Source organism: Pleurodeles waltl, chromosome 2_2, assembly GCF_031143425.1.
Source record: "Pleurodeles waltl isolate 20211129_DDA chromosome 2_2, aPleWal1.hap1.20221129, whole genome shotgun sequence".
Taxonomy (NCBI): Eukaryota; Metazoa; Chordata; class Amphibia; order Caudata; family Salamandridae; genus Pleurodeles; species Pleurodeles waltl.
Genome location: NC_090439.1, coordinates 1,061,731,720 through 1,061,746,606, shown reverse-complemented (window position 1 = coordinate 1,061,746,606; position 14,887 = coordinate 1,061,731,720). Strand labels below are relative to the sequence as shown.

General features: G+C 45.7%; 1 protein-coding gene across 1 annotated transcript in view; it reads left to right on the top strand.

Moving 5' to 3' along the window:
* Window positions 1–14,887, top strand: part of COL22A1 (collagen type XXII alpha 1 chain) — a 900,581-nt gene that overhangs the window by 675,139 nt on the left and 210,555 nt on the right. The window contains exons 36-40 of the mRNA XM_069220797.1: window positions 7,952–8,005; window positions 9,523–9,576; window positions 10,549–10,602; window positions 12,023–12,127; window positions 12,549–12,593. Of these exons, the coding sequence (XP_069076898.1) occupies window positions 7,952–8,005; window positions 9,523–9,576; window positions 10,549–10,602; window positions 12,023–12,127; window positions 12,549–12,593 (312 nt within the window). The remainder of the gene's footprint in view (window positions 1–7,951; window positions 8,006–9,522; window positions 9,577–10,548; window positions 10,603–12,022; window positions 12,128–12,548; window positions 12,594–14,887) is intronic.

Below are 14,887 nucleotides of genomic sequence, written 5' to 3'. Positions count from 1 at the left end.
CCCCCCAGGGGCAACTCTGTCCACCAGGACAGCAAGCCACAGTGGCCCCAGACAACTGTCAGGGATGAGAGCCCGACCTCAGGCCTCTCTAACCACTGTGACTGTGGAGAGTGGGGGGTGGTAGCCCCAGGTGCCTGGCACCCTTTGACCACTCTCTCTTCCACCAGGTCAGGGATGACAACCTGACCCTGGTCCTCCCCTCTGGGGCTCTGTACCCTCCCTGCAGAAGCGGCACCCCCAGAGTCAAAAACTGTCAGGGTGCTTGTAGAAGCAGTCCTGCACAATTCTTCCATCAGTGCAGGGATGTTAACCTGCAACTGATCCTCCAACCTGGGGTCTGTACCTTCAGGTTGGACCAGGGCCAGGGGTGAGGCTTCCCTCCCCCTGCCCTCTCCTCTGGGGTCCTGAACCACCCAACTAGGAGTGGCCCCCCCAGAAGACAACATGGTAGGGGCACTGTTAGCAGTAGCCCCTTCCTCCAGGTCAGGGGGGACACCCTTAACCTGGCCTCCCAATCCAGGGTCTGTACCCACAGACTGGATCACTGCCTGGCAACCCAGGACTTCCTGGGGGGCATACCTACCCCCTACCAGGTCAGAGTTTACCCTCTGAACCTGGTCATCCAACCCAGGGTCACCACCCTGCGGTTGAACCACTGCCTGGCACACCAGGACTTCCTTGGGAGCACATTTACCCCCCATCAGGTCAGAGTTTACCCCCTGAACCTGATCATTCAACCCAGAGTCACCACCCTGCGGTTGAACCATTGCCTGGCACACCAGGACTTCCAGGGGAGCACACCTACCCCCTACCAGATCAGAGCTTACCCCCTGAATCTGGCAATCCAACCCAGAGTCACTACCCTGCGGTTGAACCACTGCCTGGCACACCAGGACTTCCTGGGGAGCCCACTTACCCCCCATCAGGTCAGAGTTTACCCCCTGAACCTGATCATTCAACCCAGAGTCACCACCCTGCGGTTGAACCATTGCCTGGCACACCAGGACTTCCAGGGGGGCACACTTACCCCCCTCAAGGGACACACTGTCCCGAAGGGCCACACAAGAGTCTGGCTGGCGCAGGTCTCCTGACCTCTGCCCATGTGACAGAGTCTGGATTCCCCCCAGCCCAGAAATGGTCTCACCAAGGTCATTCATGGGGGGCTCTGCTCTCAGAGCTGACCCCTGACCCTCCAGGTTCTCCACTGGGGTCCGCAACCCCCTCTCAACCCTCTGTCTGGACTTCTGCAACCCCTCACTAGGAGTGGTACTGCCAGACACCAGAACTGGTGGGACGCTGGCTACAGCCGCCCCCCCAAGTTCTCCTGACACTGTGGGGTCTCCCTCAACAGATGGCCCTATGGTACAGGCTAGGCTCCCCTCCTGGGGTTCCCGCAGGGAACCCTCCAGGACCTGGGACCGGATCTCGGGCACCTTGGGCCTCAACCCATCCCCATTCCCTCTCCTCTGAGACTGGACATGGGGTCCCTCACCCATCCCACTACACTGGGACCTACCTGGGACACTACAATCCTTCCCTACCTCACCTGGTTGGGAACTACCTAGACCACTCCTCTCAGGAGCACCCCCAAATGCCTCTTCAGACTCTCTGGTACTCACCCAGAAGTCTGCCTCCATTGTAAGCTCCCTGGGGTCAGAGAACTCACACTCCACCTGGTGTTGGCATAGCTCTGGAAAAAAAGGACTAGACATATGCTCTCCAGCAATTACATCACTCAGCCCCTCACATGAATTAACCAAAGTACCCTTCACCCAACCATCCAGTGACTCTGCTTTGAAAAAGCACCCCACATCACCCTCCTGAGACTGGTGAGACAGTACCTGACTGTCCCTGACACTCAACCCACACTCTTCTGGGATGTCTTCACACTCCATAACCAGGACTTCTACCTGGGGGGAACCCCTCTCCCTGTCACTCTCAACTAGAGTCAGTAGAGTGTCCCTCCCACCAGTAGGAATATGACTCCCCATGCCAGTTCCCCAATCCACCTCAGGGACCCTGTGCATCACTGGAGCTACCTCATACCCCTGAACCTCCTGGCGTGTGTTAACTCCCTCCTTCAAGTAGGGCACCACCTCTCTGGGCATGTGTACTTCTGCAGCATCACTGGATATACAATTGTTGCTGCCACCATTCCAGCTGGACTCAGCCCTCATGACTTCCAGCTCTTTCAATTTAAGCTCGTAAGCATAAATCATTTTTTTAATCTCTAAGTCCCTCCTCCTTTCTGCCAGGGCTAAGGCTCTCTTCTCCTCGGCCCTCTTAAACTCTTCCAGACTCCGGATTCGAGCTAGGAGCCTATTATCTCTTTCTGTTCCCTCCTGAGGGCCACTGCCCTCCTCTTTGGAGTAATCCTCCTCCTCAGAGTAGTTATCCTCCTCAGACTCATTTGGTGGTGTTGCCTGACAACGTTTCAATTCATCCTGAAACAGGGCTGACTCAAGATCCTCCCTTCTGGATTCCTTGTTCACAGCCAGTCCCCTTTCCATGCAGAATGCTTTAAGCTGCCACTTTTTATACATAGATAGGTGCCAGAAATTGACTTCCATTTCTGCAAAGGCTTCACAACCAAAAAACAAAGTCCAAAAATATTATCAATACTTCCAGGAGGACATCAGAGAACAAAAAGCAGAATCACAAGACAAGTAGTATGTGGTCACGTAGTGGTCTGAGATCAAAACAGTAGTGTACACTCAATTACTGTATGTCAAGTACAAATACAAGTCCAAATCCCGACCGCTGGTCACCAATGTTAGAAATGGGGTCTTTGGTTGACAGTCAGGTTACCCCCTGTTCAAGCAAGGACCCTCACTCTAGTTAGGATAAAAGAGAATCACCCTCAGCTAACCCCTGCTTACCCCCTTGGTAGCTTGGCAGAGCAGTAGGCTTAACCTCAGAGTGCTGGGCGTAAAGTATTTGTACCAACACACACAGTAACTTAATGAAAACACTACAAAATGACACAACACCAGTTTAGAAAAATAGGAAATATTTATCTAGACAAAACAAGACCAAAACGACAAAAAATCCAACATACACAAGTCAAGTTATGATTTTTAAAAGGTTTAAAATAAAAAGAGTCTTTAGGTAGTTGTAACAACACACTAGCGCTGCTAGCGTGTAAATGTACCTGGTTTGCGTCAAAAATAACCCCGCACGGGCTGTGCGCGTCGAAAATAACCCTGCACGGTTATATGCGTCGAAAACAACTCGGCACGGCGATGCGCGTCGAAACAGCCAGCCACGCGACGGTCCGAAAGTCCCGCGGCGCAGGTTGCGATCTCTCAGCCTTCGTCAGCGATGCTGCGCGTCGTTTCTCCTGCTCCGGGCGTCGATTCTTCGGTCGCGTTTCCTGCGGCGTCGTTTCTCAGCTGCGGAGCCGGCGTCGCGTCGTTTTCTCAGCCGCGATCGGATTCGCGTCGATCTTTTCTCCGCACGGCGCTCGGTGCGTGTATTTTTGTCCTTAGGCTGCCAGCCTCTCCTTTCAGGGTCCCAGGAACTGGAAGGGCACCACAGAGCAGAGTAGGGGTCTCTCCAGAGACTCCAGGTGCTGGCAGGAAGAAGTCTTTGCTATCCCTGAGACTTCAATAACAGGAGGCAAGCTCTACATCAAGCCCTTGGAGATTTCTTCTTCAAGATGGAAGGCACACAAAGTCCAGTCTTTGCCCTCTTACTCTGGCAGAAGCAGCACTGCAGGAAAGCTCCACAAAGCACAGTCACAGGCAGGGCAGCACTTGTTCCTCAGCGATCAGCTCTTCTCCAGGCAGAGGTTCCCCTTGATTCCAGAAGTGTTTCTAAAGTTTGTAAGTTTGGGTGCCCTTCTTATACCCATTTTAGTCTTTGAAGTCACCTTCCTTCAAAGGGGACTCACACCTTCTTGTGAAATCCTGCCTTGCCCAGGCAAGGCCTCAGACACACACCAGGGGGCTGGAGACAGCATTGTCAGAGGCAGGCACAGTCCTTTCAGATGAGAGTGACCACTCCACCCCTCCCTCCTAGCAGAGATGGCTAATCAGGAATGCAGATCACACCCCAGCTCCCTTTGTGTCACTGTCTGGTGTGAGGTGAAAAACAACCCAACTGTCAACTGACCCAGACAGGGAATCCACAAACAAGGCAGAGTCACAGAATGGTTTAAGCAAGAAAATGCTCACTTTCTAAAAGTGGCATTTTCAAACGCACAATCTCAAAATCAACTTTACTAAAAGATGCATTTTTAAATTGTGAGTTCAGGGATCCCAAACTCCACCTGTCCATCTCTTCTCTAGGGGAATCTACACTTTAATCATATTTAAAGGTAGCCCCCATATTACCCTATGAGAGAGAGACAGACCTTGCAACAGTGAAAACGAAATTGGCAGTATTTCACTGTCAGGACATATAAACCACATTACTATATGTCCTACCTTATCCATACACTGCACCCTGCCCTTGGGGCTACCTAGGGCATACCTTAGGGGTGCCTTACATGTAAGAAAAGGGAAGGTTTAGGCCTGGCAAGTGGGTACACTTGCCAAGTCGAATTTACAGTGTAAAAATACACACACAGACACTGCAGTGGCAGGTCTGAGACATGATTACAGAGCTACTTATGTGGGTGGCACAACCAGTGCTGCAGGCCCACTAGTAGCATTTGATTTACAGGCCCTGGCACCTCTAGTGCACCTTACTAGGGACTTACTAGTAAATCAAATATGCCAATCATGGATAAACCACTTACATACAATTTAAACAGGAGAGCATATGCACTTTAGCACTGGTTAGCAGTGGTAAAGTGCTCAGAGTTGAAAAGCCAACAGCAACATGTCAGAAAAATATAGGAGGCAGGAGGCAAAAAAGTCTGGGGATGACCCTGCAAAAGCAAAAGTCCAACAGTGACCATTTCAGATCCAAGCTTTGTGTGAAGAAGACTTGAGACAAAATTCTTACCTGCCAGGCCACAGAGCAACTACAAGACTACCATTTGAGGGGCAAAAGAATAGGATGATAGAATACTGGTGGCAATATTCAACTGAGTCAACAGTAGCAAAAGTAGAATACACTCAAAGAAACTGGTTGCCATCTTGAATTGGACTGCCATCAAGGACTAGAAACAAAACAGAAAGGACAAGACAAAAAATATAACAGAGCAGATAAAACCCTGTGCCAAAAGATCTGTTTAGTGTCAGACAACTGACTACCCAAGGGGTACCATTCAACGTGTAAAGACATTATAGAAAAGAGCCGCACAATACAGTCTGAACAAGCCAAAAGTAGAATGTCACAAACACTAAAAGACAACAGCAAAGCAATGTCTGAACTTGTCAACTATGTCTAGAAATGTACAAAAAGTAAGAAAAATAGCCGAAGGAATGACCGCCAAAATGATTAGGAAGAAAAATCAAAGGCAATTGAGACAAAGGAAGGGGCACCCTTGCCAACAGTGACTTAATAATATGAAACACTACATTGATATAAATAGAATGGTAATGCACTTAGGTCCAGTTTACAGTACAATACCAGACACCGGAATAATGACACAACACAAAACAACAAAGAATCCATTTACAAGTGTAGAGGATACAGAGGAAATTAAAAAATTGGCACACACACCTGGAGAAGAGAGACCAGCATAATATCGGCCATCCAGAGATCAAACCAAGACAAAGTTAGAAGCACCAGGAAGTCACTGGCCACCTGAAGCATCCAGCATCACAGACACATCGAAGGAAAGGAGGCACATCGACTGAAAGTGACACAGATGGCCACCACCCCAAGAGAAGAGATGAAGAGGCTTGCCACAAAAGGCCTGTCAATAAAATCATACTTCGAAAACTATCATATAAGTACACTAAAGAAAGAGACAACAGAAGTCAGAGATCTGAGAGTCTCTGGTCAATGTCATAAGAGAAGAATACAAAAAAGACTCACATATCCCAGGGAGAGGAAGCACGAAACACACATTGACAACATCAGCAAAAGACATCTGACTCAAATGAGGATGGAGAGGAGCCTGGTAAACCCAAGCAAAACTCACCAGTGTTGAGTACTGCAGCAGAGAGAAGAGCAGATGTACAGAGTCAAGGTGAGCCAGTCCCAAAGTTACCAAAAGACTCTTGAAATCCTTCATCATGGTCTTCTGAAGTGACTACTGATTTGGACACAGGGAGCATGTCATCACAGTCTTGAGGATCAACTCAATCATTAGTCACCTCAAGTTAAAAAGAATGTCTCCACAATCTAACACCACAGTCAAGAAAAAACCTGACAGACAATCACCAGAAGCAATATCTAACTCAGTGACTCTCTGTCCATTCGAGCTAGCACCAGCTACAAGCCACAATGTGTTATGTCAGCTGGAGCTGCTCAGAAACATGAATACCACATCTTCCCTAGCAACAAGAACAGCTCAACTGACTCAACAAACACAGAGACGGCAGTACCACGTGCATTAAAAGACAGAGGAAGACTTTTGCTGCAAACGGGGAGAAAAAGGTCGCATCTCACTTTCTAAAGAAAGGGGGAGATGTCATGTCAGAATGTCAGAGATGTGGTATTTTTCTCTGGGGGAGAGATGTCAAGACATGAGGAAAATAAGACTCTGCAGGAAGGCCCCGGCCACCGCCAGGAGACAAGAAACCTTAAACCACTTCCTGCGTGGGATATGGGAAAGGCAGGAAAGAAAGGGACCAGGGTACATTCAAGGAGAGGATAGTTTAGGAAGATTATGGGTGGAGACAGGCTCCCCAAAAAGTAGAACAACTGTGATAGCTAGGGTATTACCAATAAAGCAGTTAGAGTATGCACACCTGGCTGTGTGTTTTCTGTCTGCATGCAAGCCAGGATACTACAGACTCCCAAAGTATTTTTTTACAAATCCAGCACTGAACATGGCTGAATGTTTAGATGATTTCAGACACAAAAGTAGCATTAGTGAATGCATGATAAAGTCACCTATAACACATTGTCTATTTTTCTGATGTGTGTACACTTTGGTCTTTGAGAGTCACTCCAGCTCAGCTCTGGAAATGTGCTTTATTTTATCCGGGATGGAATTCCAAAAGACAAGTAAATGATTAAGAAAACCTTAATGAGATCTTATTTTCCTTCCATTTGTGGCAGTTCCTAGTTACTTTGGGCCTGGTTTAGTGTTTGGTGGATGGGTTACTCCATCACAAATTGGACAGATATCCCCGTTATTACAAGTACCATAGGATATAATGCAGTTGTGATAACACTGAAGATATAACCATCACGTTTGCGACTGAGTAACCTGTCCGCCAAAGTCTGAATCAGTCCTTTTATGACTAAATGTGTAAGTCCAGGCTTAGAACCTTAAACTCATAAGAGTATTTTGCCTGCTGTGAGAGTGGTTTAAGTGGCAATAAGTCTGGCATAATATTTTAATTCTCTGGCCTCACCCTTCTATGCCTCACTTAATCTTAAATACTGGTGGTTGCTGGGTAGGAAACAAGCTCTTGTATCTCCGCCGGCTCCTAAAGTCTTAAAAGTTGAAAGATCGCTAATGCTGTATTTTAGAATGTATGTCATAATAAGTGGTTACCACTAAAAGGTTATGCTATTAAGAACCTTGCGCCCAGAGCTCTCTATTTTTAGAGATAACGAGGAGTTATACTATTTGCTTCCAGCAACTGCATGAGTTTCCCTTACTACGCTGGATTTTTAATGCACGGTGGCCTTAACCAAGCTGGCGCGTCATTAAGAGCTCTGTAGATGGATGAGGGCCGTAGCACTTCATCCGGGAAGCCAATTGTCCATTTCATTTCTGTTTTATTGCTTCATAAAGTAGACGAGGCAGTCTGCATAGCCATTAGCGTTCTCCACAAGTTGATTAGTTGGCACGCGGCAATGCCCCGCGCCAGCAAGGCGCTCCTGTGCGCAGTCGGTTGAGTTGGTTTGGTTGTTACCTGATGTTATTGTTTTTCTGCAGGGTCTGACGGGACAGCAAGGGGACAAAGGAGAGGCCGGGGTCAAAGGAGAAACTGTAAGTGCACCTTCCTGGCTCGTACTATGCTTTACTGAAAAAATGCAAGCTCCTCTTCATCGCCCTAAGTGAATCAGAGAACGCATACATCTGTGTTTGAACCATAGATTTTATTAATGGCTAGTGCTTTCGTTGTATGTAAAATTTTCATTACTCTGCTACATTTGCAGAATGTGTGGGCGAAATTTCACACAAAGTTTACCCTAATTTGAGCGGTTTCAACATAGAGTGTCTTGTAGGAGATGGGTTCGAGCTGGAAATGTCACAGGGGAGATATTTTCTCCTCCAGCTAGCCCCTTTTCAGGTATCTCCTATGACTTTTGAACACAGCGTAGGCCCTCAAGTTTCATTTTCATACATTAAGCTGTGAGATGAATTTTGTGAAGTGCCGCATAATTTTGCATATTTTGCTGAAATCATTTTTGGAATTTCACACACCGGTAGTTACTAAACACACTTATTTCTCAGAAACAGCTGCAAACAACGAATGTAGAAGTTACCTTCAATAACATAGTGCATATTCGGCAGATGCAGAGACCTCCCAGCAAAGAAATGTTAAAGTTCAAAATATGGGAATGTTTTTTGACAGCAATGTCAAATGTAGATCATTGATATCCAGCGGTGACATTTTGGTGCGTGATAGAAAATCACATTGAAAGAGCCTGTGAGGTACCTTTTGGTATTTGATGCCTTTTAATACCAATAGTCCATGAACTTACTTTTATTAAGGGTCTGTCTCATGAGAACATGTCAGACTTTGGCTATTTAGCCCTGAATCAGGTGGTAGCCGAGATGCTCCCACCCACCTTTCCCCAGAGGCTGGCATTACCCATCTCTTAATCTCACAGTGTCGCACCTACATATAGGGAGCAGCCATTGTATGGTTGTGGCCTCACCACCCAGACTAGGGACCGTCTGGTTGGCATCCCCACTTGGAAACGTGGGAGATGCTCACCACCTTTTTACCAAGTCAGCTGCAACTGGACCAGGTGGCATGCCTTGAAGCATGATCAAGCATCTTCCCACCAAGTCCAACTCCATAGTCTGCCCTAAACGCGACCTCACATTTCTGTTTTAGGAGGTTCAGCACTGGGCCCTATGACTGTAGTGAAGGTGGACCAGGGACATTGACAGTAGGACTAAATTCATGGGCACATGGCCGGACAATTTTACTGCCATAGGTGACCTCTTTTCCAGAATTTATTCAAGCTTAATGCTTTATAAGCAATAAATACGCTATTTTCATAGGATGAATACTGCATTTTCGGAGACAGCGAAACACTGTAGGAACACGTTCCTGTTTATTAAGAAGTTACATTTGCCACCACTGATGACCTTCGGCGAGTTATTTCAGATTAAAAAGGACCCATATGTTTGCAGAAACATGACCTTTCCGGGTCTTTAGAGATCGCTTTCTTTTGCACAACAAGTTATCCAAATATTGTGTCCTGCGATATTGTTTGGTAAGTGTTGTGAATTAATTCATCTAAAGGTATTTCTTTGTTTTTAACCCACAGGGTCCTGCAGGCCCTGTTGGTCCCCATGGCGCTCGCGGCTTACCAGGCAACGTGGTAAGTATTCCCTCATGGAAAGCCTGGTGATTGCAGCTTAATCCCTCTCTTTCCTCTGAGAATTGCGTCTGTGTTTGGTTCATTCAGTTTTATAAAACCTGGAAAGGGAATTGCTTTCAAGGAATCTGGTGCGCGCTGAAAGGAACAGCAGTGTGAACGCAGAGAAAGAGCAAGGAAGCCACACTGTCGAGAAAAAGTAAAGGGGGGGGTGGTGAACGGAGGAAGGAAAGTAGAAACGAAGGGAGAGGGATGGAAGAAGGAAGGGACGAAAGGAAAAAAGATGGAAGGAGGAGAAGGCAAGAAAGCAGGGAAAAAGGAATATAGGAATGGAGACAGGAGGGAAAAGAAAAGAAGACCGCATAAGATAAGCGGAGGAAAGAAGAATGGAAGGCTGAAGGAATCAAAGACTTGATCTCGCGAGGCTACATTTAGGGGATTTCGGTAGGAAGATGGAGGAAGACTGAAGGGGAAGCATGGTAAGGAACATGGAAAAGAGACAAGAAAATAAAGGCGTGAAAGAAGCAGCGAAGGATGGGGTAGTTGATCGTGAAATAGGTGAAGATGTGACGTATATTGCGGCAGGTAGTGGAGGGCTGCACTCGGAGAAGATGCTTTGGCTCAGGAATCGTGAATAAACCTAAACACTAGACAGTGCGATGTGCTCTGAAGAGGAACATTTTTCCCTTCTATCCGCTGGTCGATTGATTGGCAGAACAGAGGCTAATGGACAATAGAAATCACATAGGTAGAGAATTTAAAATTTTAAGTTAAAATGCATGTCATAAATAACTGAGGCGAAATGGACGCTTAATTAACTGGGAAATATTCTTTCATAATTGAAAATCGCTGTCTGCTTCTAACAATGCGTTGAATATCTGACATGTAACTAACTTCCTCTCGTTGTGCTATTGCCGCATACAGACCCATGTTTGAATGACCTCTCTGTAATGCTTTTATTCCATTTCCCCCAAGGGCATCCCCGGAGATAACGGGCTCCCAGGGATGCACGGAGAGAAGGGAGAAAAGGTAAGGCAGTCAGCCAAATGCAATTTATTTTGCCCTAATAAGTAAACAGTAATTCAATGTTTAAATCAGTGGAAGCAGCAGGCCACTTATGATTGGACCCGCAGTTCTAGCCCATGTGTGGGTGTCCCAGTGGCATCCTAGGAATGTGGCAGGATGTGCATGCATTTGTCCTTGATAGTGCTTTTTATCCCCCTCGAATTAGAAGCATCTGGATGAGCCTGGGTACTTCAAAGAGTGGGAGCCAAAACTCTCTGAAGCAGAAAATAGTATCATCTCCAGGGAGTGCGCTCAGAGATCCTTGTACTATTTATATGAGAGATTGTCCTCAGACTTTAATCCCTAATTCGCACCTCCATTGTGTAGGAGCAGCAAGGCACTGGTACAATTGTGCCAAAAAGTGCATATAAGCCTAGGTATTACGTTGGGTAAACAGGGGAGGGATTGTACAGACCCTAGCTGCCTACTGTTGGATTCCCTAGGGCAAGATATGTATGCATATTTAGATTTTTTCTTCTTTGGAATGTGTGGCATAATTTTAAAAGTCGAAATCGACTCCCCAACGCATGGAGTAGATTTCTGACTTTTATGGATTCATCAAGATGCCATGTAAACACCAATATCAAATTATTACCGAGCATTCCTCATCTTATTGAGTTACATGGGTTTTCCACTAGAAAGATAATCTACATGGTCAAATATTACAACTATGTCAATTTACAGGTGTAACTTTTTTCTACACATTCAATGTAACTTCCTGGTATAAAAACCCATTTCCTTCACCCCCATTAAGCATAGTGTGTTACATTTCCTTACCACTCTGGAAAGTACACATTCTCCTGCCTTTTGCAGGACTATGTTTTCCAGGTGCCTCCAGAGTGAGAAACCTTTGCAGATTCCCACAATTTTCTGACTCTGTGGTTGTTCACAATCGTTTGCTGGTCACACTCCTCCCGCCACCCACTGACTGTAACAACATTTTTTCCCCTTTCTTTACCATAGGGGGTGACTTATCCATCTGTTAAAGTTAATAGGTTGACTTTGCTAGAAGCCAGGTTTCCATTTTTAAAAATTTGCAAACACTAATTAATCACATAATTCTGATTGTGATTAGGTCCTTCTGATGTTCACTTCGCCTTCAACAGCATTTTACATTTGTTTGTTCTTTGTATACAATAAAAACAATTTAAAATCCAAACGTTTTATGAATGTAAATCCAACTTTTTTGCAGTTGATATTTGGGTGTACAAAACGTTTAGTGAATACTCTTGTCAGAGACACAAAGCTCATCAGACATCACTGATACTTACAAATATCAAATTTAGATAGCTCTATGAACTATGTTATGTAATTGTCTAATAATCACTGATTATAACTAAGCGTTACAAAATAAGTGATCTCTTTTTTTAACTTTTCTTCTAAGGGGGACCCAGGAAAAGATGGTAAAACTGGATTACCCGGACCCACTGGTGAAACGGGGCCTGCTGGAGTTCCAGGTCTACCTGGAAGGAGTAAAGACGGAATGCCGGTAAGTTCAACTTCCACTGTCCATTACTTCATGTGCAGAAGTTTGACAAAGGTGCAAATAAAACTTTTAATTTGTGAATTTGTACTTTTAAATGTAAAGTAGCGGTGGTAGCTTGTAAAAAGAACCTCTTAAATCTGAGACCGGGGTGGAGAGGAGAGGTTGTTGCCTGATCTGAAGCTCAAATGACCATTAAGATTTAACTTTGCTTTTGTTCAACTAATACCAGTAATGCCAAAAGGTTGCCTCAGTTGGTGCCAAGTTTTAGTAATTGATGAGTTTGAGATGTTTGTGTCCTCAGTGCCATACACAAACTCCTAACCCATCCAGTCTAAGGGGGTTCAAACGCTAAAGCTAATAGTAAGTCTTGTGAACTGCATATATGCATATTTACTTTCTCCTTTCTTTTTTATGCAACTTTAAGGGAGAACCTGGTGTTCGTGGGCTACCCGGGCCACAGGGCTCTAAGGTAAGTCACTAACACATCAACCAGACCCTACACTTATGATTCATAAAGTGTAAGTTCCAGTTTTTTCTAGCTGTTACAAGTTGTTTCAGAAATTAATATGTGAGGGCATGTTTTATTGTTTAATCCTCTCAAAAGTTTAAGATTGCAAAAAAAAAGGAATGCATTTATTTTTCAGTTTGATGGGAATAGACTAGGTCCCCTCAAATATTAGACTGCTGTGTGTTAATAATGGGGTCTCTAGTTGGCAGAGGTATACACCCTGGTCCAAGTAGGGACCACAATTCTAGTCAGGGTAAGTCACACATAATCCAAATTATCCTGTGCCCACCCTCTGGTAGCTTGGTACTGAGCAGTCAGACTTAACTTAGAAGGCAATGTCTAAAGTATTTGTTCAATAAATCATACAGTAACACAGTGAAAAACACCACAAAAATACACCACACCGTTTTAGAAAAACCAACCTCTTTCTTCTAATGGGAACCCTGATCACGTTTGTGGGTGTCCCCCGCAGATACCTTATTGGAGAATCTGGTGCTAGCCCAGAGGTCTGCCTCCTCAGCAAGCTTCCTAGGATCAGTCAGCTTACTGTCAATCAAGTTCTGGCGCAACTCTGTAAAGCAACCATTGAGCTTATGCTTTCTCAGGATCAAATTATACTACCCCACATAATCATTTACTTTACTGCACGCACCCTTCCATTCAGTGCCTTACTGGAAAAATCAAAGAAGTCTACCCAAGTCTGCGTGGAGAGTTTGGTGCTGTCCCTGAACCTCTGATGATGTTTCTCAGGGGTCAGCCAAACTTGGCAATTAAAATCGCCTTCGTGAGTGTGTATGTGTTGCGGTCCTCTGGTGCTAATGTGAGGAGTGTGTCCCTCCCACGGACTGGAACATGTTTCCACAGTCCCGCTCCCTATTAATCCTCAGAAACCCCATGGGCCCTTAGTGCAACATAATACACATCAAACCATTGGTCAATGTTATCTCCCACCACATAACTTGGCACCACATCTTTGGGCATACAAACCTACCTTTCTGCAGCAGGTCCTGCATGTATGCTGCCACCATCACTGCTGGACTCAGGCTGCCTAGACTTGAGGTCCAGCTATTTGAGACTCAGTTTGTAAGCCCGAAGAAGTTTCTTTTCAGCCAAGGCTCTCTCAGCTGCAGCCTCAGCTCTCCTCTCCTTTGCCTCTCTCTGAGCTTTCCTTTCTTCTGCCTCCATGTTTAACCTTGCCATTTGCAGATGAAATTCTCTCTCTTCCCTCCTTTCCTCTGTGGTCAAGCCATGTCTAGAGGTGCGGCTCCCTGGTTTGGCAGGGGGCACAATTCCAGGGGTACCTTTCCCCACTGCTGGTAGCAAATCCTCTGAGGCACCATCCTTTGGCTCCTCCACCTCAACATCATCTTGTGAACGGGCTTCTTCCCCAGGCCCTCAGCTCCTTTTGGATCTCCTCCTTTCTGGAGGCACCCCAGGTAGGTACTCCCATCCCCTTGCAGAACCCTCTCAGCCAGTTGACGGTGTATGTCTCTAGCTTGGCTAGGTCATACTCTACAGCTTCTACTTGAGACCCAGCCAGAGACATGTTGTTTGAGGATTTGGATAAAATGTCAAGCAGAAAAACAAAATTGCAGAAAAAGAGAAAAAAAGCAAGTTGACCTTAAAGTGTGGGTAGGTAGAGTACATGTAGCTACTGTATGTTACTGCCCAAAAACAAGTCCTATCCCACCGCTGCCACCAATGTTAGAAATGAGGTCTCTAGTTGGCAGAAGTATACACCCTTGTCCAAGTAGGGACCACAATTGCAGTCAGGGTATATCACACACAATCCAAATTATCCTGTGTCCAACCTCTGGTAGCTTGGCACTGAGCAGTCAGGCTTAACCTAGAAGGCAATGTGTAAAGTATTTGTGCAATAAATCATGCAATAACACAGCGAAAGCACCTCAAAAATACACCACACAGGTTTAGAAAACTATAAGATATTTATCTGAGTGAATTACAGTCAAAACGATCAAGATTTGATAAGTACAAGTTGAAATATCACTTTTGGAATGATAAGAAGAGTTTTAAGTCTTTGAAAAGCAACAATTGTCTCTTGTGTGGACAAAGTACCTGGTATGCATCAAAATTACACGCATGGAGACCGGAGAGGAGGTGATGCATGGAAAACAAAGGGTGTACTTCGGATTTCCAGGGCGCACACAGACGATGCGTTGATTCTCTTCCACGCGGCAAGGACTTTGTATTGAATTCCGGCACACAGGCTTGAATCCTCTTTGTGATGTGGGATC